Source organism: Magnolia sinica, chromosome 1, assembly GCF_029962835.1.
Source record: "Magnolia sinica isolate HGM2019 chromosome 1, MsV1, whole genome shotgun sequence".
NCBI classification, from domain to species: domain Eukaryota; kingdom Viridiplantae; phylum Streptophyta; class Magnoliopsida; order Magnoliales; family Magnoliaceae; genus Magnolia; species Magnolia sinica.
The window spans coordinates 140,589,593-140,614,485 of NC_080573.1; the positions used below are offsets into that span (position 1 = coordinate 140,589,593).

The window sequence follows — 24,893 nt, forward strand, 5'->3', positions numbered from 1 at the left end:
ATTGGGTTCAGTTTGGATGGTTGGGTCAGGCAACCCGAGACCACAACCCAAGCCTGACTCAAGTTTTATCAGGTAGGTGTTTGTATAGCCCAAGCATGAGGCCAAACCTGATACATCCCACAGGCTGGGATTCGGCAGTGACCTCTCTGCTACCTCCAGTGCCCACCATGATGCATGTGTTTTATCCACACCGTCCATCCATTTCGCCAGCATGAGCCCAAAAATAAGGCAGATACAAATTTCAGGTAGACCACACCTCAGGAAACAGCAGTGATTGAACACCTATAATTAAAAACTTCTTGGGAGCTAAAGAAGTTTTTGATCAAGCTGATATTTGAGTTTTCCCTTCATCCAGGTCTGTATGACCTAATCAACTGGTTGGATGGCAGATAAACATTACAGTGGCCCTATGAAGTTGTTAATGATGGTGGTTCAATCACTACTATTTCCTGTCGTGTGATCCACCTGAGATTTGGATCTGATTGATTTTGGGCTTATGCCCTAAAATGAGCTAGCAAAATGGATGGACGATGCGGATAAAAAAACGTATCATGGTGGCGCCCACATAGCCCCAACTAGTACCGACCTTAGTTCTTTTGGGGCTCACTGCCGAACCCGAATCCAGCTCCCACCCTGCATCGTGTTAGGGCTCCCGTTGTATGTGCGTCGCACAAAATTTATTTTCAAGGAGATGTCGGGCCCCATTCCATCATAATGATCACTCGATCTTGGCTCTCTAACTTCTAGCGCTGTTCCATTTGATGGATACCAACTGGACGGTCACAGACTCACAGCCGTTCATCAATATAAATTTCGGGCTACTCTCCATCCGCAACAGGGCCGCCATTCTTGGACGTGGATTGCCTACAGCCCTAAGCTCTTTGGGGGTCGCCATGATGTATGTATCATACCCACTCCATCCACCTAGACACGGATTAGGTGGAATTGCCAATGCCTGTTGATGCGTAGGGAGCTGTGGGGTCCAACGTGATGCATGTGTTTTATATCCACGCCATCCATCCGTTTCACCCCCTCATTTTAGGGGATCCGAAGCTAAAGTGGACCACACGACAAAACCTTTCTAGGACTGTCAACGGGCCGGGCCTGCAGTTAGCCTCAGCCCAGATTTTGAACGGTTTCAGGCCAGGCCAATTCAAAATTTTGATTTTAGCAGGGCAGAACCAGACCCATTGAAAGCCCTACTTTCTAGGGCTTGTCATCCAACCTTTTGATAAGCGCACTTGACCGGATGAAAGTAAAACAGAAATATCAGCTTCGTCCAAAACTTTTGTAGCCCCTATATGTTTTTAATGGTTGATTTTCAATCACCACTATTTCCGGTGGTGTCATCCACTTGAGCTTTGGATCTGTTTCTTTTTTGGGTTTATGCCTAAAATGGGCTGGAAAAACAGATGGACTGCATGGATATAAAACACATACATCACATTGACATTGGCCCCACAGTGCCCAGTGCCCAACACATCGCCACACCACTGCTGGGGGTGGTGTTGGCAACACCACCTGATCTGCATCCCCTTTTGCCAGCTCAATGTGGGACATGAGCCCAAACGTCCTACAGATCCAAAGCTCAAGTTGACCACGTCACATGAGATGGCGGGGGTAAGGACGCCCACAGTTGAAACTTCCCTCGCACCCATGATTTTTATATGCCATCCAACCCATTCATAAGGTGGCTGCAACCTGGATGATGGGGAAGCACAAATATCAGCTTGATCAAAAACTTCTTTGACCCTAGGAAGTTTTCAACAGTGGATGTTCAATTCACAGTCTCTCCTCATGGTACGGTGCACTTAAGCTTTAGATCTGCCTCATGTTTGGGCCAACAACTAAAATGAACCGGTGAAACAAATGGACGCAATAGATATAACACATACATCACGGTGGACCCCACAGCTTAGGGCTGCAGGCAATCCACGTCCAATTTGAGCAGTCCAGTTTTGCACGCATGCACAACAAGTGTTCTGGATTCCAGCTGCTGCAGAGAGGCCTTAAAAATATGCTGCCATGGTCGTAAATCCAGTGATGGTACGATAGACCTGAAAGGACCCGAATGTGATAGCCCCGTCTCTGCAATGTACACACAATGATTATAAATCAAACCATTCACAAGACAAGCTAAGGTCGTGTTTGGATGCACAAGTAAATTGATTTGAGAACATCCAGTCTAACCAGTCACAATTTGAAAGTAACAGCAATCCTACTGGGAAAACGTTTCTTTTTCTTTTTTATTTTTTCCCACCACTAGCTTAGGCAAAACAAAAGCAATTGAATTGGATAGTGCATCCAATCACGGCTTTAGCCCACCTTGGAAAGAACCGAACAAGATCACATCTGCAAAAGCCAATTGGTGCAGAAATCTGTGGGAACAAAATTATCAGCACATATAAACCACCAAAATCTTACAATTATAACCTCAAAATTGTGCTCCGGTGACGGGAGCTGTTCCTGTGCAGATACCATCTGTCATTGACGCCTACAAAAAAAAGCCTGCAACAAAGCCGAAATCCAAGCAGAAATCTGTGGGAACAAAATTATCAGCACATATAAACCACCAAAATCTTACAATTATAACCTCAAAATTGTGCTCTGATGACGGGATCTATTCATGTGCTGATACCGTCTGTCATTGACCACCTACAAAAAAAAGAGCCTGCAACAAAGCCGAAATCCAATTTCAATTTTCCATTAATAAAAAAAAAATGAGAGAGAGAGAGAGAGAGAGAGAGAGAGAGAGAGAGAGAGAGACTTAAAAGCAACAAAGGCCATAGTTATACATTATGGATTTTTTTTAAAGAAATAATTATGGTTTTATTTTCATATCTTTCTTTTCATACCCCATGTTGAGCCTGTTGCTCAAAAAACACAACCCTTGTGTTCTAGCCACATGGGGAAGGTGAGCTAATACCGTTGGTGCTATTACTAAACTAGGTCCACCACAATGTTAAAAGACTCGGCAACCTGGATCGGCTAGTTCAACCGTGAATCATGTCGCTACTCACCCAAGCTGAGGGTGACACGGGAGGGTTGAATCATGGTGCCAAACCAGATTAGGTTCCACTGCATCTGAGTGGAATGTCTTAAAACTGTGGTCCAACATGCTACACCAATGTATCATCATGGCAATGGATTAGAGTTAGTAACCGGAAAGGTCATGATAGCAGCAATGGTCTGAACCTCAGCGGCCATAGAGGCTGCTACATTTTCACAGGTGGAAACGTAACTTGTATTGTAAGGATTACAAAGACAGATGGAAACGTAACTTACTAAAGAGGAATGTAGCAAAAGACGTTGCTATTTGTGTGCAAAGTAGCAAAGAATTCTCTTTTAGGCTGTTAATTAAGATCTCATTAGTTCATTTGACAGTGTTTAATATAGCAAACATATTGTAGTTTTCATGCATTCGGTTATCCACTAGGACCACTACTCCACTATGGAACCATTTGGATGCACCCTCAAAGGGGGCACTTGACACTGAAATGCAGTTTTAGACCACAATATTTGTTTGTATGTTTGGATGGACTTCGTCATCTCAACCCCTGCTCAACAAAATAAGCACCAAAAGGCCCACTCAGTTTTCGGTGAGTGGACGAACAAGATTGTGGGAAACCCTCTTGGCAGAGGCTGATAAACCAATCTTATTGGTTAAAAGTATTTCCAATGGGAGATAAGGGAAAGTTGACTTGGATGGTTGGCCTTGTGAAATGGAGACCAAAAACTGCAATGGTTGGAAGGAGTGGATTCAAGTAGAAGGCTCTAAAAGGGCAAGGGAAAGGCCCAAAAGATGTGGGTGAGGTAGTAAGAGAAGATATATGATTTAACTGAGGATATGGTCCTTGATATAGTGAAATGATGGAACAAGTTTCGTGTACTGACCCCAACTAGTTGGGATAGTGCTTCAATGATGATGATGATGATTAATTTAAAAACGAGGTGACTGATATCATATTTTTAGTAGTTAAATGGAAGCTCAAACATGGTCGTGGGTGAGAAGACGGCCGGCAGTCAATCATGGTCAAATGATGATAATGCCCTGCGCACAGGATTTGTAAAGCCAATGCCAAATATCTGGAACAAGGATATAATGATGTATAAGTGTCACGGTAACCTTATTCAGGCCTTTCTGGAAAAAAAAAAAAAGAATAAAGAAAAACCTTATTCAGAGCAAACTTCAAGGTGTGAATGCACTAAAAGACACCTACCCAAGTCTGGTGCACATGCATGGGCGAGTTTACATGTCATCCATACACTAAAAAATCCAAAATGTAATACTCAGAAACAAGCAACAGTTTGAATGAGTATTGGGTAACTACATACAAAAGTAAATACATCCACAGCTTCCCCCATAATGACAGCTACCAATCTGGTATGAAACCCCAGTTCGACCACAGCGAATCAAAGAAAAAAAATGGGACCACTGACATTTCTTTATTTCGAGTGGACTGCACATTATTAAACATATCCTCACTAGAAAGTACAAACTTATGATATAAACAGATGATAAGTATACAGAGATGCAAACATCAACAATTCGATTAGAAGATTTGAACAAGTCATAAAGGTCAATCCCTGTGATTATTTTTCAAGATTCAATAACAACAGCAGCAGAAGCAAGGGGAACTACATTTTTCTGTTCCACTTATTTTTCTTTTGCTTTTTTCTCCCATATCGACGTGAGATATGCAATGGAATGATAAGTATAGCAGGTCACGAAAAGAAAAAAAAAAGATAGAAAGAAAGAACAAAAGAACAAAACACACACCATGAGTTATAAACTAGGAAATGAAAAGTATACAAGGTCACCAGAAATAAAAAATAAAATGAAAACACACTCCATGAAGCATAGACTATGGATAGAAAGAGTCACACTCCATGTTGGACCAAAACAATGGGATTAAAATCAAATAAATATAACATTTTATTTATTAACCCTTTCAGAAAATGAACTGTTGAAGTATATTGAATTAATGACAGTGGCACCAGTTTAAAAGAGGGACCAGACCAAGACCCACTTTTGCGGGTTAAGTCCAACTGGCGGTACAAATGGAGAGACCCGCCAGGTCCATTTTGGCCCATAAATATGACACATCCAAATACTAAAAAACATCAAGAATTAGCAGCCAATCTGCTATTAGCCTGCTGGTAGGAATGTTTGGTTTATGCTTGGAAAGAGTGGATTCAAGCTGATGGGGACATCAGGCGCACACGCACGCCTCCCATACGCACGTACGCAAGGAGAAGGAGGGCCCCACCATCGATTTGGATCGATGACGACGTCCAGGGAGGGCCTCCTAGTTAGAGGACTGAGTTTTGATTCATTGGAGTAGACCCGAGAGCCATATAAAGCCCACCATGGGTTATCATAATCGTGGCCCACAAGCCTAATTAATCTCGTATTTTAGGTTTTGCTTATTATTGTTATTATAAGTGTCATGGACGGTTTAGATTACTTTGATTAATTGTTATTTTTTATTGCTTCATCGCCAAGTAATAGGTTGAGCACATGGCGCAAGTTTTGGAGTATAGGGTTTTATTATAAATAGGCACCCCTTGTAGTCTTTTTAATTCATTGAAGATTAATAAAATTTCTACGTTTTTCTGCTCCTCTAAATTCCTAAGTTGTGGAGATTCAATTAGGTGTGAAATCCTTCCTTCCTCGAAAGGCTAACTACCGTGGTGCGAAGCCACACCTATCCCGATTTGCCCTCATCTTCTACCATCCATATTTCTCCTCCTACAATCATCTACGCTTCAAATTCATCCTCTATTGCAGCAATTTTTCTCTATACAGTAGAATTCCAGAATCTGGCCCTACAGGAGGGTTGAAACTTCGGCGAAGCACCACGCACAAACCGTGCATCGGATCGAGCTGATATTTGGAGGTTTTGGAGTCCACCCCTGGCCGACCAGGGCCAAGCTGGCCTTTTTCTGAATAGTGGGCCCCACACATGTGCGGCCGGGATCACACGCACATGCATTTGGGCCATTGCTGCTGTCCATGCGTGCGGTACTTCTCTGGTTCGTTTCTCTCCTCTCTTTCACTCATCTTTTACCCAAAATCCCTAAACCTAACCCTAAGTTATTCAAATCCCCAATTTTATGCCCTTTCTTCAACCCTAGGGTTCCTCGAATTGAAATCTGTGAACCCCTTGGATTAAGGAATTATTTCTGTACACGTATGGATGAATTTACCCTCCATTGGTTATTGTTTGGTCTATAATTTTGATTGATCCAACCCTAGCTTGTGTAGGCCTGGGCCTGCATAGATTCCCCTTGATTGAATGCTTGAACTTTTGTGTGGGATATGAAATTTTGTGTAATTGTTTCTGAACTAACGTGATCTAAGCCTGAAAATCTTGCACATCATATTTGAATTTCATGTCCTGCTTCAAATTTTGTATCAGTGCTTAGGGTTCTTATAGGGGAATGCTTTACAGGTTTAGGGGTTAGTTTGTCGTGTCCATTATGCATCAGGTCCCATCATATAGAGCTGTTTAGATGTCTATAATTCCTGGTACAAGCTGCTGAATTTTCTGCTATCAGAAAATCCCCAATATCTCTTTGCTGGATTTTCTGCTAACAGATTCTTTGGACAGGTAGGTTGCTGAAAATCGTGTAGTATTATATCGTTTTACCCATATAGAGTCCTATAAGAGCATTTAGTCCCATCTAGGCGCATAGAGTCATAGTGGGTCTTTAGGTGAGTTAGTAGCAATGTTGTCAAATCGCATATGCCATTGTATGCGATCAGCATATGCGATCGCACAATCGCATATGCCATGGCATATTTTTTATAAAATAATAAAAATGAAAAAAATCTAAAAAAATAGGAAAAACTTGCCTAATTAGTACGCATGATTGGATTGAGTTATTTTACTTATTTCATTATAGTTTGAGTGTTTCATTAAGTTATATATTTAATTACTTATATTATATTATATAAATTTTAACAAAACAATCAAGCTGCATTAAAAGAGAACTAATTATTATAAACTTCAAGTAAAGAAATTTTTCTGATAAATGGATAACTTGAAACAACTTACAAGTTATAACTTACAGCTTAATTTACAAAAAGTAAGCACAACCTATAAAATACAAAAAATAAATATACTTGAAGTAATTGTAGAGAGATTAGAGTAAGAGAGAGAGTAATAGATTTAAAGCTTTGGAGTAGAGAATAGTGAAAATGGAGGGGCTATGAGTGCCTATTTATAGGAAAAAGTTCTCCAAATTGAAAAAATAAAAAATAAAAAAATTGCTTCCACTCTGATTATTAGGAAATATGCAATCGCATACTCGCATATGCGATCGCATATTTATCGCATATAAAAGTATGCCATGGCATACCAGGATCGCATATGCCATCATGGCATATGCGATTCGATCCACGGTATGCGCATATGCGCTCGCATTTGACAACAATGGTTAGTAGTTGTATGGACACACGTACAGGTCGTGGTTTTGGTTTGCACCCTACACTAAACATAGAACAATTGCAAGAATCAGTGAACAAGTTGACCCAACAGTTTGAGTCTTTGGATAAGCGCTTGGAACAGCGTATGGACCAACTCCTTGAGCAATTTAATGTGCGCGTTACCCAACTACAGACCTCCCTCGGGGCTAACCTCACCATCGGGGAAGACACCCAATCTCAGGCAGGTGGTCAGGAGGTTAGACCAAGGAATGGAGGTAGTCAAGGAATTGGTCATGGGCGCGCACTCATGCACCCCCCCGGCAAGGGATATCATGATCAATATGACTCAGATGCACAACTCCTCAAGGGAGTTAAAGTAAATGCCCCTACATTTGATGGCCACTTAGACCCTAAAGCCCATTTAGATTGGTTGGCGGAAATGGACCACTATTTTGAGTGGTATGACATGTCAGATGCTCGTCGAGTTCGATTCGTCAAGATCAAGATTGTGGGCTAAGCAAAGAGGTTTTGGGCGACGGTAGAGCGAAAGAAAGAAAGAGCGAGAAAGCTCTCGATAGTCCATTGAGGAGAGATGAAAGAAACACTTAAAGAGAAGTATCTCCCTTTCTCTTATCACTTACGGTTGGTTGAGGAATGACAGTCTCTTCGACAAGGTTCCATGAGTGTTGTTGAATATATTGAGAAATTCAAAGAGTACTTGACCCGTTGCGAGGTTGATCAGGACCCTGTACTCACCCTTGCTCGCTTTAAAATGGGCACTCGTCCTTATATTAGGAGAGAATTGCTTGCCAAAGACATAGACACCATTGAACAATTGTATCAAGTAGTGTTAGACATCGAGCAATATCTCAAAGCATGTGTTAAGACCGGTTTGACTTTCACGATTCTAGTGCTAAGGCCAACCCCTCTGGAGCTAAACCTCACACTGGATACCAAAACAAACCTTCCAACAGTTCTCAGTCCAAGCCCAAGGATGATAAGGGTAAAGAGATTGTCGGGTCTAGTTCATGTGGAAGTGAGGCAACTAGGTGTTTTAGGTGTCAGGGGTTTAGTCACTTTGCCCACCAGTGCGACACGAAAGAGGGTACCAAAGTACTCCTTATTGATGGGCAAGTAGAAGTAGTGCCCCCACAGAGTGAAGGTGATGAGGAAAAATATGAGCCAGTAGAAACCCCTAGTGATGAGGAAGAGGGAGCGCAAGAGTCTACGACCCTCGCAGTTGTGCGTTGCGCCTTTGCTCAAGCAAGAATACTGACGATTGACACTGCAACACGATCTTCTACACTTATGCAAAGTGTGGGGAAAAGAGTTGTAAGATGATCGTGGATAGTGGTAGTTGTGCCAATGTGGCATCGACTAGCACTGTGAGCCGTTTGGGCTTAAAGCTGGAAGCTCATCCTCAACCCTACAGAGTCTCCTGGGTTGATGAAACTTCCATTCCAGTCTCACACCGTTGTTTTGTTCCTCTTCAGTTTGGATCATATAAAGACACACTTTGGTGTGATGTTGTTCCCATGGATGTTGGTTATATCATTCTGGGTAGACCGTGACTCTATGACAGGGATGTTACCATATTTGGTTGTTCAAATGTGTGTACATTCTGGTTCAAGGGCAAAAAGGTCATATTAAATCCACTACAACTCAAGAACACGACTGGAAAGGAATCCACCACACAGAGTGGTGTGAGCGGCTCAAAAGAATTGAAGGAATCGAAGTCCAAGTCCAAGCCTCTCCATATTCTAAATGCCAAAGACTTTGAGCGAGAAACGGAGACGGACTCCATGGTATGCGCCCTCATGACTAGGAAGAGTGTACCAGAGGCTAGTGTAGAGTTGCCCACTGAGGCCATTCAGGTAGTGCATGAGTTTCGCGATGTCTTTCCTAATGATCTACCAAATGAGCTTCCCCCCATGAGGGATATACAGCATGCCATTGATTTAATCCCTGGGGCGACTCTACCAAACCTCCCGCATTACAAAATGAACCAAAAAGAACACGCTAAGTTGAAGAAGTAGATTGATGAACTCCTAGAGACAGGTTTCATTCGAGAGAGCATGAGCCCGTGTGCCGTGCTTGCCCTTCTTACACCTAAGAAGGATGGCACATGGAGGATGTGTGTTGATAGTAGGGTCATCAACAAAATTACAGTCAAGTATCGGTTTCCCATACCGCATCTTGATGAGATATTAGATATGATGGCCAATGCTACTATCTTCTCGAAAATTGACCTCAAAAGTGGTTATCACCAAATCCGTGTACGCCCTGGTGATGAGTGGAAGACGGCCTTCAAGACGAAGGATAGGCTATACAAGTAGCTAGTTATGCCTTTTGAGTTAACTAACGCCCCAAGCACTTTCATGCGTGTGATGACCCAAGTGTTGAGGCCCTTCATAGGGAAGATCTTGGTCGTATACTGTGATGATATCTTGATTTATAGCATAACCAAGGAACAACACCTCAACCATTTGAGGCAGGTTTGTGGGATCCTTAGAGCCGAGAAATTGTACGTCAACCTAAAGAAGTGTGCGTTTTTGTCTAGTAGTGTTATCTTCTTAGGTTTTATTGTGTGAGTTGAGGGCGTATCAGCGGATCCCGAGAAGGTCAAGGCCATCTTTAATTGGCCTGAACTCCGCAATATTCATGAGGTGCACAACTCTCACGGCTTAGCCACCTTCTATAGGCGGTTCATTCGAGGTTTCAGTTCCATTATGGCTCCCATCACAGATTGCATAAAAAAGGGAGAGTTTCAATGGACAAAAGCAGCCTCGAAGGTCTTCAAGGAGATAAAAGTCAAGATGACTGAAGCTCCAGTCACGCGACTTCCAGATTTTTCAAAAGCCTTCTAAGTCGCATGTAACGCGTCAGGAGTCGGCATAGGAGGAGTACTTAGTCAGGAAGGGCACCCTGTCGCCTTTTTTAGTGAGAAACTGAATGAGGCGAAACAAAAATATTCCACCTGTGACAAAGAGTTCTATGCGGTAGTGCAATCACTGCGTCATTGGCATCATTACCTATTGCCGCAAGAATTCATCTTATTCTCAAATCACGAGGCCTTGAGATATTTGAAATTTCAGAAGAAATTAAACTCTAGGCACGCCAAGTAGGTTCAATTCCTTCAAGAGTACACTTTTATGCTTAAGCACAAGGTCGGTGTAGAGAATAAGCCCGCCGACGCGTTGAGTCGTCGAGTCACGTTACTCAATTCCATGAGTGTTGAAGTCACGGGCCTTGAGCGCATCAAAGAAGAATATTCTGAGTGTCCAGATTTTGTAGTTGTGTACGCGTCGTTGTTAGAGAGTCCGTCAGGAGCTAGCAGTAAGTACTTAATTTTAGACGGATATTTGTTTAAGAGTGACCGCTTGTGCATACCGCGCACCTCCCTCCACGATTTTCTTGTCTGAGAGTTACATTCGGGAGTCACGGGTCATTTCGGCTGAGACAAGACCATTGCCCTAGTGGAGGATAGGTTTCATTGGCCAAGCCTCAAGTGAGACGTGGCCAAAATTATCGGGCAATGTCGTACTTGTCAACTGGCAAAGCAAAAGAAGCAAAATACAGGATTATACACACCGTTGCCAGTTCCATTCATCCATTGGCAGGACATCAGTATGGACTTCGTGCTTGGACTCCCCAAGACTATTCAGAAACACGATTCTATATTTGTTGTCATAGACCGTTTTTCTAAAATGGCCCACTTCTTTCCTTGTTGTAAAACCTGACACATCTCATGTTGCAAAGTTGTTCTTTAGTGAGGTCGTCAAACTGCATGGGTTACCAAAAACCAGTGTCTGACTGTGACGTGCGATTCATGAGTTACTTTTGGAAGACACTATGGCACATGATGAATACTAAACTCCAATTTTCTTCTGCCTACCACCCTCAGACCGATGGTCAGACCGATGTGGTCAATAAAAGCCTAGGGAGTATCCTTAGGTGTTTAGTAGGAAAGCACACTAGGACATGGGACACCGTACTTCTTATAGCCGAGTTTGCGTTCAATAATTCTGTCAATAGGTCCACAAGTCTAAGTCTTTTTGAAGTCGTTACTGGTTATAAGCCTAGGAAACCTATTGATCTTGTCCCTAAGTCACTGTCCTATAGGCCATCAGAGTCTACAGAGTCCTTTGTGCATCACATTCATTCATTACATCAAGAAATCAGGCGAAACATCACTACTAGTAATAAACATTACAAATTTTCTGCAGACCAGCATAAACGTTTTAAAGAATTCAATGTAGGGGACTCTGTGATGGTCCGCATTAGGCCCGAGCGGTACCCTCAGAGGGCCGTTCGTAAATTACACGCGTGTAGCGCTGGACCCTTCAAAATTATAAAACGAAATGGTCTTAATGCGTATGTGGTAAATCTTCCACCTTCCACGGGAATTAGTTCCGCATTCAATGTGGAGGATCTAGTTCCTTTTCAGGGACCACTGATACTTTCTCCGGCCCTTCGCTCACCCATCCTGATTCCCTAGATTTGTCCCTTGATCCATGGCCTCTTCCTAACCTTTTCTCCTAACCTCTACCTCCCATACCTAACCTTCCCACATCCAGAGAGGAAATAGAGGATATTCTGGACCATCAGATAGTATTAACGTCAGAAGGTGGGTTTCAGAAGTACCTGCTTAAGTGGAAGTCACGCCCAGCTTCAGACAGTACATGGCTCACTGAGGAGGAGCTTCAGAGACTTGATCCTGACATCTTGGAGCGGTTCAGGAGTTTTGTTTCGCCAGTGCTGAAATCTTCGCAACCGGGGAGAATTGATGGAGACATCACGCGCACACGCATACCCCCCACACACACGTACACAAGATGGAGGAGGGCCCCACCATCGATCTAGATCGATGACGACGTCCAGGGAGGGCCTCCTAGTTAAAGGATTGCGTTTTGGTTCGTTGGAGTGGACCCGATAGCCATATAAAGCCCACTATGGGTTATCATGATCGTGGCCCACTAGTCTAATTAATCTCGTATTTTAGGTTTTGCTTATTATTATTATTACAAGTGTCATGGACGGTTTAGATTACTTTAATTAGTTGTTATTTTTTATTACTTCATTGCCAAGTAATAGCTTGGCAACATGGCGGGAGTTTTGGGGTATAGGGTTTTATTATAAATAGGCACCCCTTGTAGTCTTTTTAATTCATTGAAGATTAATAAAATTTCTACATTTTTTTGCTCCTCTAAATTCTTGAGTTGTAGAGATTCAATTGGGTGTGAAACCCTCCCTTCCTCGAAGGGCTGACTACCGTGGTGCGAAGCCACACCTATCCCGATTCGCCCCCACCTTCTGTCATCCATATTTCTCCTCTTACAATCATCTACGCTTAAAATCCATTCTCTATTGCAGCAGTTTTTCTCTCTGCAACAGAATTTCAGAATCTGGCCTTGCAGGAGGGCCGAAACTTCGGCGGAGCACCACGCACAAACCGTGCATCGGATCGAGCTGATATTTAAGGGTTTTGGAGTCCACCCCTGACCGACCAGGGCCAAGCTTACCTTTTTCTGAATAGTGGGCCCCACACACGTGCAGCCGGGATCACAAGCAAGTGCGTCTAGGCCATTACTGCTGTCCACAATGCGTTACTTCTCCGGTTCGTCTCTCTCCTCTCTTTCACTCCTCTTTTACCCAAAATCCCAAAACCTAACCCTAACTTATTCAAATCCCCAATTTTATGCCCTTTCTTCAACCTAGGGTTCCCCGAATTGAAATCTGTGAACCCCTTGGATTGGGGAATTATTTCTATGCATGTGTGGATGAATTTACCCTCATTTGATTATTGTTTGGTCTATAATTTTGATTGATCCAACCCTAGCTTATGTAGGCCTGGGCTTGCATAGATTCCCCTTGATTGAATGCTTGAACTTTTGTGTGGGATATGAAATTTTGTGTAATTGTTTCTGAACTAACGTGATCTAAGCCTGAAAATCTTGCACATCATATTTGAATTTCATGTCCTGCATCGCAAGCTTTGTTGGATGCATTTGTGTGTGTGTGTGTGTGTTTCTTTTCTTAACAGTTATCCCCATAGAACTGATAAGTTTTTAGGGAAACATGGACCATTTTAGTGTCCAGTTTCAGTCCAAACAGGTCTGATAGCCCGAGTCCAGGTTTTAGAACATTGCAGGCAAGCAATCAATTGAGTTCAGTAAGTAGTATCCAGCAGCCAGCTAAAACCAGTACTTTCTTTGATCCATAGCATATCCACAACCTCCCTCAATGAATATTACCAAGCTATCACCAAAATCATGGTTCCTGAACCACAGCTTTAAACTTAAAGAATGCAGAGAGAGTACTGATATTTTGCAAGTTTTGATGAGTTCAGATTACTAAACCTTTCATCATTGGGAAATGTGGAAGCAAAATAAAGGAATGTACCATAATAGCAAAACAAACAAGTGAACGATAAATACAGAATACAATAACAGTTCTAAAAATAGAAGACCAAACTGATTAAAGCAACAAAATAGGAAAATGGACAAGAAAAATAAGGTGATGTACTTTCTCCTCGTCTTATATAATTAAGCACTTGCCATTCTCTATAATAAACGACGGATCAGATTTTTATTATCTTGATTTCTTCATATGAGAACTTTAGAAGGTGTATAGAAATAGCAGTGCTGAGAGCCATCTTGCAAGCTCTAAAACTGTTTTTAACTCAATCAAGCATACAGATGCTTTTTAAGTTCACAAAATTTTGTATAGAACTCAAAGATGCTACTCAAAATACAAGGTAGCCAATTTCATTTCTTTGTACTCATAAACTTGTACTGCAAGCAGGGACCATTGGCACTGGAGGTTGTGGCAGCATCAATTGATTGATAAGAAACATTTTTATTAACGATTTAAAGATTAAGTTGCAAAAACAACACCATCCTAAGCAGCAAAAGACATGCAAATTTTTTCTCTCTTTTTTGAAAGGAAGCAAAAGACTTGTTTTTTCCTGGAAAAAATAAATGTTTGCAAACGAGAAACCAGATTGCATGATCCTACACTCAAATATTGCAAAAAAATTGGGGCCCTGTGATGCCATGATACTGATTAGGAAAAATAAAACATCACAATCAATGTAATTTGGACACTAGAGCTAAAAGATATGCAGTTATGTGGATATCATTGTGGAGCATAGGACACTGCATGAATATGACCAATTCTGACAACTTGCATTAGTCAACTCAAGACTAGGACCTATCAACTCAGTTTTAAACGTTAGTCGCCCTTGCCTCCGTGCAGCATTTGAGCCACCTCCTTGGTTTTAAACATAGCTTGGGACATCTATAGACCAATAGGTTTTCATATCCAGTACAAGCACTCCCAAAGGCCATATCTTATCAAAGTACATAAGAAAAGTAGATGCCAAGATCAAGAGAATCCAACATAAGCCACATAACAATGGCGATCGGAACACCAACAGGCTAAGTTCCAGAAACGCAGATGTTACTATTTGGGAGTGAAAATGGAAGTGTGTACAGCATACCCCTGGAAAATACTTAAAACCTCTGTTTACATGTTCTTGAAAAGGTTGCTTTCCTTGGACATAAATGTTGATGGAAAAAGGCCCTTCTACATTTCCTTGCTAAACTTAAACATTCATTTCCTAGGTTTACATTTTCAACCCTTGGAAATCTCCATCTCTCTTCCTCCACTTTCTGCGATCGATCTTGTCCAACAACTCTCCCTCCTGTTCCCCATCAAACAAATTTGCAAGGTACAAATCTTTCCCTGCTCCTTTGCAAAATATGTTTCCACTTTTTCAGTGATTTCAACCTTCAACCTCACGTTCAATCTATCCTTCTTCATTATCATTCGTCTTCACAGTCTACCCTTCTTCAGTATCATTCTTTTTCCATTGTCCAGGCTTTTTTATGATTGAGTTGAGAGTTTGTACTGTACATTTAGGGCCTGTTTGGCCGGGCAGGTTGGATGGGATTGGGTTGTATTAGGGTGGATTGCACGGCTTTCAAGATGATAAATGAGTGTGTCAGTGGATTGCATGCAATCCCACTGGATTGCTATATCCAATGGCCAGCTAGTGGCATGTTTGGAACGGCGGACGGTCGGGGGAATGCTACAACAGATGGTGTTTGGCCGGGCGTGGGATTGCATGCGACCCATGGGATTGGCCGGGCGTACTAACGTTATTGGAAAGGACGGTTATAACCGTTTGGCGCCAATGGACGGATTGCATACAACGCCTGCCATCATGCGCGTGGCTGGCAGTCTGTGCTCTCTGTGCCCGGCCATGATGTAAATGTTTCATCCATGCCCTTCATCCATTTTCACATATCATCTTACACCATTGTCCCAAAAATTAGAGGGCTATATATCTCAGGTGGACCACACCACATTAAGATATACCAACAATCCCATTATTTTACCAGAAAATTTCACAATCTGATCTGTTAATGAATGCCATACAGGCCCAGATGGAGATATAAAACACATATATCAAAGAATATTAACTGCATGTGGACCCCATTGGTGTGTCCAACTATAGAAATTGAATATCCAGCTAACTGTTGCACGGTTGTCAGAAACTGAGTATCCTTTTGAAACAACACTGAAGGAGGGTTGATTATCCAGCCTCACTTGTCCTTCCCTTGTAATAGAAATTGAATATCCAGCAAACTGTTCGCATATAATCTGACGACTTGAAAATTGAATGGAGTGTGCATTATTAACTACCAGATCATTGCGAAACCATACCAGATATGTATCACAGATAACAGTGAGATTACAGAAACCATACCAGATAAACTTCACGGAAAAGCTACAAAGCTGCGATTAACCAATTGAGAAATTTGTAACATATAGATTCCAGCAAAGGAAGCAAATAAGCAAATGAGGCTTATTATTGGTAGTGTATATCAAATCTCAGAACTGGATTCCAAGGTCAACCAACAACTGTAAATCCATCGAAAACAAACTGGTAACAATGAAAACACACTGAACTTGCAATCCAACTTACTCCACATTGAGAAAACAATCAAAGTAACTGCCCATTGTGAAGTAAACAACTATTCATGAAGAACAATCCACTTCAATTTCAGCGAAATTAGTAGAGTATAAGACAAATTTCAACTTTATGCATATTGAAGAAAACCCATATGACAAAATATACAAAGGCAATCAGATGAGTCGAAGTTGATATTGAATGAAATTCCACACAATATGAGAAACAGAATCCATATGCCCAAATAATACCTGAGAAACAGAAATTCGCAAAATAGACCCATGTGAAACAACAGGATACTTAATAAACGGTGAAAAAATATGCAATGCCCTTCAGAGAAATTCCACAGACTACAAGGAATGTGAAAAACAAGATACTTCATAATCTTTGCACAAACACACCGCCTGAGAGATGCAGTGAAAATGCATCTGCAGCCCAATTTGCCATGTCTTAAGTTTTCAAGGGTGGGAAAATGACTCTCGCATCCTTTTTTTTGGAGAATACATGTTACTGTTAACAAAGATTTCATCTCACTAGAACTGGACAGAAAATACACAATTACTCCTATCAGGAAATGAAAATGGAAGTGATTCAAACAATGATTAATATTGGTAGTGTAAATCAAATCTCAGAAATGAAGTTGTGGAAAATCCAACAACAGTCACTCCACGATCTGATAAGTGGCAACAAGGAAAACAGACTGAACTTGACAGGCTATCGTATTCCACTTTGAGATTCAATCGAACTAACTGCCCACTGTGAGTAAACAACAATTCATGAAGAACAATCAACATCAATTGGAATGAAATTAGTAGAGTATAAGACAAATTTCAACTTTATGCATATTGAAGAAAACCCATATGACAATCTATGACAAAGATAGTCACATGAGTCGAAGTTGATATTGAATGAAATTCCACACAATATGAGAAACAGAATCCATATGCCCAAATAATACCTGAGAAACAGTAAAGCAAAATAGACCCATGTGAAACAACAGGATAGTTAATAACAGATGCCAACATATGCAAAGATATGCACAGCAATTCCACAAACTACAAGAAATGTGAAAAACAAAATCCTCAAATGAATGCACACACACACCGCTTGACAGATGCAAGAAAATGATTCTGCAAGCAATTTGCCATGTCTTAAGTTTTCAAGGGTGGGAAGGTGAGAAGCATCCTTTTTGTGAGAATATATGTTACTGTTAACAACGATTTCATCTCACCAGAACTGGACAGAAAATATACACGGACTCCTTCCCGAAAATGAAAATGGAAGAGTTTTATACACTGATTATTATTGGTACTGTAAATCAAATCTCAGAACTGGATTCCAGGGAAATCCAACAACAGAGAATCCACAATCTGATAAGTGGTAACAAGGAAAGCAGACTGAACTTGACAGGCTATCTTATTCCACTTTGAGATTCAATCAAACTAACTGCCCACTGAGAGTAAACAGGAATTCATGAAAAACAATCAACATCAATTGGAATGAAATTAGTAGAGTATTGTCCAAAATTCAACTTTATGCATATTGAATAAAACCCATATGACAAAATATGCTTAGATAGTCAGATGTTGTGAAGTCGATGTTAAATGAAGTTCACATAATATAGAAAACAGAATCCATATGGCTCAAATAATAACTGAGGTACATTAAAGCAAAATTGACAGATGTGAAAAAACAGGATACTTAATAACAGATGGCAAAGTATACAGAGATATTCAGAGAAATTCCACGGATGAAACTGAATGTGACAGATCTGGATACTTAATAATCTTTGCACAAACACACCACTTGACAGATGCAAGTAAATGAATTTTATGATATTTGCCATGTCATAAGTTTTCAAGGGTGGGAAAGTGAAGACACAAAAATTTATAAGAATGCATTCCACCTCTACTTGAATTCATCTCAATTGACTTAACAGAAAATACACATGACCTCCTCGGCAAATGAAGATATCAGTGGTCAAGCAATGATTAATATACTTAGTTTAAATAAACATAATATAACTGGATTCCAAGGAAAACCAACAACAGTAAATCCATCTGAGATCACTGGTAAAGAAAATTTAGAAATTGATTTTCAAGTCCAATGGATAGACATATGAGATCTACCAATGTAACAGTAGAAGTAAGTAAAGACAGATTCATGAAGAACAACAATGGATCAGCGCCAAGTCAAAGAAAAGACTACATTATCTAACATATGCGATCTACCAAACTGAAGAAACCCATGGAAAATCATAAATCCCCAAAATATATACAGAGAACCCAAAACCCTCTGGATCATTTTGGCGGCAAAGACTTCAACAATCAGAACCCAAAAGCCCAAAACCTGAGAAGCGGTATAGAAGAAAACTCAGACGGCCATGCTCCAACAACAAATCCACCGTCGGAGTTATAAGAACTTCAAGAAAAATCATGTGATGCAGGGAAATACATCACATGTGTATACATCAGATTAAAGCATTAGGAATAACAGGACATCATTCTAAGACCTATGAAGAAGAAATCCAACAACACATATATATCTGGACTTCTAATGATGCCATGGCAGCCAGCTTGACAGGCTCAAATGCATGACATTTGGGCCTGTTTCACTGTGAGCTGAGAGGGATACATCACAAGAAATGAAAATCATTTATGCCCCTCTCAGATGTTAGAGAAATCAACAATTCCTGGAACATGCAAGACATATGCACATGACACAAGGGTGTTGCGAGGAAGACAACCTACCTCAGCCCGACCACTCCTTTTAGCTTGTGATGGCAGAACCGGTCATCTGAAAACAGCCATCGCGGGTTGAAGGCACCCTTTATAGGGTGATTTCGCGGCAAAAAAAAACATCCATCTACCACATCTCCCGCCACAAATGCCTACCCTGAGAAATCCCATCTTCAGCCCATATGATGGGCTGTCGACGGGAGTGAGATGGGATCGAGAAGGGATTGTAATCCACCGATATATCCAGCGCGGGATTTCGCAATCCCAGATGAAGCCGTCCGAATCCAGCGCGATCTGCAGTAGATCTTCAATCCCTCGCCGCCCAAACAGAGACCCATACGGACGGGATGGGATTTCGAAAACCTATCCAACCTACTCCACCCTACTCCAATGCTCCTCGCCCGTCCAAACACGCCCTTAGTTTTTTAGTTCGAACAACTTGTGCTTTTAGCAAAAACAAGGTTGGAATCCTGTATTTTCCTGGATTCTAGGTTATATATAGGCGGCAATCCACAGCCTCATTACTCCACCTTCAACACACATCAATTGGACCATATCACTTGGACAATGATTCACCTTGAAGACAAGCTTCTTCAACGACCGTGATGACCAGGAATACAACAATGACCAGCTTCTCACCTACAGTAGCAATTTAAGGGCCAGTTGGGATGAGAATGGAGAGTGCAGCAAATACAAAATCAAGGGCATCAAAGAAGCGATCGATCGCTAAGATATTTCCAATGGTCACTCATATCAATCGGTTGGATGAGGAAGACAACAACAGTGGGATCCAACCCACTCTTCTACCATGTTAAACAAACTAACCAACAACAAACATAAGGTGTTTATATTAAGAAAAGGTCGAGCAGTCTTAATCGGTGTTTTAAATAGCTTATGCTATGTAGTGTGTGGCTTACATCATGTAGCGTAGCGTAGCGTTACGCTACGTAGCTCTTAAAAATAACTCCAATAGAGTGAAACCTACACGCTATTTTGCATACAGGACACACTACATGCTATTGAACTGGGGCTAAAAGTTATTTTTCACTAAAACATTAAAATCAATTGATGTACTCAATTATTGGTTCCATCTTTTATTTTCAATAAAAATTAGTTAATATTTTCAATGATTAGTAAAATAATATAAGTAACAGTGTTAAATTAGTTTCCGGCACTTTTTCTTTATCTTTGTACTTAATCTTTGCCCTATTTTTTCTATTATTTTCGGAAGTGTTTGGTTCCACCACATTTCATGAAATTTCATTTTAAGTAGTCTAATTTAGTGCAAAATATCATGAAATTTCGTGACATTGGCACAACCAAGCGTAACCTTAATTAAAAATTTAGAAGTATCTACATGCTACACGCTTGAGCTCTAAAACAGATGGTTTTGGGGACAGAGGTCAATTTGATCCAAGTCCCCGTTGACGGACTCTGACTCCAGTGAGACAATTCTCGCGATGTTATTCCCCTTATATCAACTTATTTCCAGCCAGTGAAGGAAATGAAAAAGTTGTTGAATATGCAATGGATTTTAGAGGGGTGAATGCTAAACTACTAACTACATGCTATTTGCTGTTTAAAACACTGGTCTTAATAGATTAGAACTCCCAGGTGCACAAGTTGCTATGTTGCTTACAAAATCTCCACAATAGACTGGATGACCTGGGCCCTTTAAATAGATAGGAGTTACAACCTACTTTACCATGAGCATGCATTGTAGGACAACACACACGAGACAGTAAACATAAGACACGACACAATAAAAGGCTCAGTTTGTATTCTCAACAGACACTACTCGTAAAAACTGAAAGCAAAGGCCAGTGTTGTAGAGGGGGAGGCCCATAATATCATCGGTTTGGCCAATGAACACGAACAGAACTCGAACGAATTGAAAGCAAGAATGGTACCGTAGAGGAGAGGCCCGTAATATCATTGGCCTGACCCACTCGGCTTGTACAAACTGAAAGCCCAAATAGTACAATGCAATTTGCGCCCATAATATCATCAGTTTGGACACCAAAAAAGGGCCTACTTGTACAAACTGAAAAGCCAAACTGTAACACACTATTTGTGGCCCATAATACATCACCTTTTCATGTGTCATGTGGAGAGATGCCCTTACACCATATTTCACGGCTATGTCGTATCATCTCCAACTGTGGCTCACAGTTCATAGATCCATATCATAATGGAACCCATTACGTGTCATGAGGCCACAGGTGTACAAACACATGGGGCAATGGTGAGTGATGATATGCCCCACCTTGGATAGCCCTTGCTATTTATGAAAAACCAAAAATCTTATAACTATTGAAGTTTGGAATATCACTTGACTCCAATTCCATGTTTCATTTCCATAGAAATAGAAATTAGAAATGTCTTGAAAACAGTTGAAATAGAATGTACACAAATTTCCATCGAAATGCAAAATAAATAAGTAGATGTTTCCACATTTTTTCTATCAACATCAACATTCATTGAATTCTATGAAAATTCCAAGAATAGAGAAATTGTAAGAAATCCTATAAAAGAACAAATTGAAAAAAAAATAATTCGCAAAAGCACATGAACATGGAAGTGATTGAACTCAAGATTAGGAAAACAAACTACCAAACGCCAATTACGCATATATGATGCAAACACACATATATCGAAAGTTGCTCCCATGTATATCAAACAACAACAAAGGGTAATATCAACACCAGTAAATCCAAAGAATGAGAAATGCAACTAATTCTTGAAAATATCATGTGGCATAAAGAGCAAGAAAATGTAGCTGGTAACAATAGCATCCAGTATCCACAATAAGCAAAATCGAGAAAGCCAGACAGTGTTGTAACCTCTGTCAGAATTTAAATGCCAATGCAAGCTAATGAATATACCAATCTATGATGGCAAAAGCTCCCTGTTGCTTCAGAACCAATCACTTCCTGCCCAAGGAATGTACATAAATGAGCACAACTAAATTATGCAGAGGAAAACCACTTTGGGTAGTTCAAAATTAGGCCCAAACCAACTAAGATGTAAAAAATAAGCATGCTCACTTCACTTTAGGCCTTCCTCGCCCCTTTTTAACTCGATCCTTCTTATCAGCTGAACCTTCACCCTTCTTGGATTCATCATCCAATGGCAGCTGAAAAACTTCAGTTTCTGTACTTGACCCTCCATTCAAGACAGTTCTCTGCCTCGCCAAGTCAACTTGACCTTCATTCATCTCAGTGTGGTTATCACCCAGCTCCTGCAAACCTGGATTGTCCATGTTTGATTCTCCTACCGGGATATTTTTCTCTATCAATCCATACCCTTTTGGCTCATCGTCTGCAGCTCCCCTGTTCTCAATTCGAGATTTCTCTCCTGTTTGCATTCCCGACTTCTCATTTTGAGCATCATTTTCAGGTTTAGCAACTTTTACAACATCAGATGTTTCACATGTTTCATTCTGAACCTTTGAAATTTCATTCTCACCATGTTCCTTTCCATCCCCAGCATCCCCAGGTTTTACGACATCCTCACATTCCTCTCTTATTGGCTTCTCCTCATCCTTTCTAGGTAGCACATCAACCTGCATATCGACACCCATGTTCTCCACCTCCTCATTATCTACCCCATCTGACTGCTTTGATTTAACCTTTTCTCCAGCCTTTGATCCTATATTTCCCTTTGCCTTCCTGTGTTTCTTCTCCGGTTGTGCATCAACATCCTCACCCAAATCCTCGTTCCCAGTCTCCCCATCATCAGAACCCGTTTCTTTCTTCTCTGTCTCCGGCTTCAGTTTGACAGGCCCATGAAAAACCTCATCAGGCATAACCTCAAGCTCAAACCGCTCTTCCATCAACTTCAACTGTTCCTTATCACCATCATCGTACAAAATGTCATGGACCATCTTCTTCCTGTCGAATGAACCGACACACCCAAAAAACCATCTCCTCGACCCAGGCCAGAACACCTTCACCCGCTTACCAACAATCTTGTCACAATCACTCTCACCCAAGGCAACCTTCCGGAAGGAAGGACTCTGCTTCCTCTGCCGAAGCCTTGATGTGGGTCCCTTGTACAATTTAAAGAACGCCTCTGCCATCTTTGCATCCGCGCCCCTCTTCCGCTTCTTAGTGTCTCTCATTTCATTCGTACTGCTGCCTGCTGGATTGCTCTTTCTCTTTCCCACTGATTTCTTCTCATCGGCCTTACCAGCAACATTAGTTTGCGCGGATTTATCACTGTCAATCTTAACGGGAACTTCGCCCTTTCCAATGTCGTCCGAAACCACCGAATTACTACTCCACTGGTCTAGAAATTCCTCCTCCTCGCCCGCGGGTCTCACCTTCTTCCTCCCCATGTACTAGCTCCTCACATCTAATTTCCAAAACCTAGAATGCTTTTTAAAAAATTTCAAAACCTGACAAAAAAAAAAAAAAACTCCCCAAGTTCATGCAAAAGTCTAGAAATGCTTCAGGCCATAAATTTTTTTAAGACCGTACGGAACCCTAATTTCCCAGCAAAAAGTCCTAAAACCCTAAACACCAGTAGGCATCAAAACCCTAGAAATGCTTCGAGAACAACACACGAAAGAGAAGGCAGTCCTAGGAACCCTGGCTTCTCGTCCTCTGAAACCCTGAAACCGTACGGAAACCCTAGAAAGTCTAGGGTAAGGAAAAGAAATGTTTAACCCTCCAGAACCTAGAAGCTCCTGGAATGCTTGAAACCCAAAACAATTCTGCAATTTCTTCCGTTGGGTAAGTTCGTCGGCATAAGGCCTTTTAAACCTGCTAAACTGGATGATTGCCACGTCGGATTGAAACAGGCGGGAAGGCATAGGCACGCGACACGTGGATCGTGTAGCGTGCCGAGTGGGGACGCGGATTAGCTACTGACAGGTTGAGTAGCGAGACTCGCTGCTGAAGTGACGTCACCAAGTTCGGTGGGCCCTAACATGATGTATATTTTTTATCCACGCCGTCCATTCATATGGAGAGATCATTTTAGTACAATAGCCAAAGAATGATGCAGATAAAAAGCTGTAGTGGACCCCACCACATAAAAAAGTGGGAAGAGTGATTCCCACCAGTTGAAACCTTACTGAGGCCCACCATCATGTTTATTTGAAATCCAAACTGTTCACGAGTTAACACAGACATGAAAGAAGGCAAAACACAAATATCAGTTTAATCAAAAACTTTGGTGGCCCTTTAAAGATTTTAATGGTAGATGTCGCTCTCCCTAATGTTTTATGTGGTGGGGTCCACTGAAGCTTTAGATTTGACTCATTCTTTAGGTGTTACCCTACAATGATCTCTCCAAATGAATAGACCGTGTGGATACAAAACATATATCATGGTAGGGCCCACAAAACTTGAAAATGTCACTTCACTGGCTAATCTTGCTACTCAACCGTCAGTAGGTAATCCGTGCCCACCTCGGTGGATAAGCTATTGACAGGTTGGACACGGATCAGCTACCGACAGATTGAGCAGCGAGAATCGGTCCTGAGGTGAAGTCACCTGTGGCCCCCAACGTGATGCATGTGCTGTATCCATGCCGGTCATGCATTTGGAGAGATCAGGTTAAGGCACGATTCAAAGAATAATGTAAAGCCAAGGCAGTGTGGAGAGTGACACCCACCGTTGAAATCTTCTAAGGTCCACCATAATGTTTATTTGAGATCCAACCTTTTCATGTAATAACGCAGGCATGAAAGAAGGGAAAACATAAATATCAGCTTGATCGAAAACTTTTTTAACCTTTA

General features: G+C 41.3%; 1 protein-coding gene across 3 annotated transcripts; it reads right to left on the reverse strand.

Annotated features, from left to right (window-relative positions):
* Positions 1-2,145: 2,145 nt before the first annotated feature.
* On the reverse strand, positions 2,146-23,888 carry LOC131221286 (sister chromatid cohesion protein PDS5 homolog C-like). Of its 3 annotated transcripts, XR_009159183.1 has the most exons (4): positions 22,195-23,888; positions 22,033-22,080; positions 2,594-2,671; positions 2,146-2,508 (listed from the first exon to the last, which is right to left on the reverse strand). XR_009159183.1 is itself a non-coding variant. In XM_058216493.1 (3 exons), the coding sequence occupies exons 1-2, from the start codon at positions 23,484-23,486 to the stop codon at positions 22,074-22,076; spliced, it is 1,299 nt and encodes a 432-aa protein (XP_058072476.1). In that variant the 5' UTR covers positions 23,487-23,888; the 3' UTR covers positions 2,146-2,671; positions 22,033-22,073. The 3 variants fall into 3 exon arrangements, 2 of the variants coding, with proteins under 2 accessions (XP_058072476.1, XP_058072481.1); XM_058216493.1 differs by having other exon boundaries at positions 2,146-2,671; XM_058216498.1 differs by lacking the exons at positions 2,146-2,508; positions 2,594-2,671 and adding an exon at positions 2,804-4,267.
* Between the last annotated feature and the right edge of the window lie 1,005 nt (positions 23,889-24,893).

Coding starts and splice junctions, on each gene's coding strand:
- LOC131221286 (XM_058216493.1), bottom strand. CDS start 23,486: ATGGGGAGGAAGAAGGTGAGACCCGCGGGCGAGGAGGAGGAATTTCTA.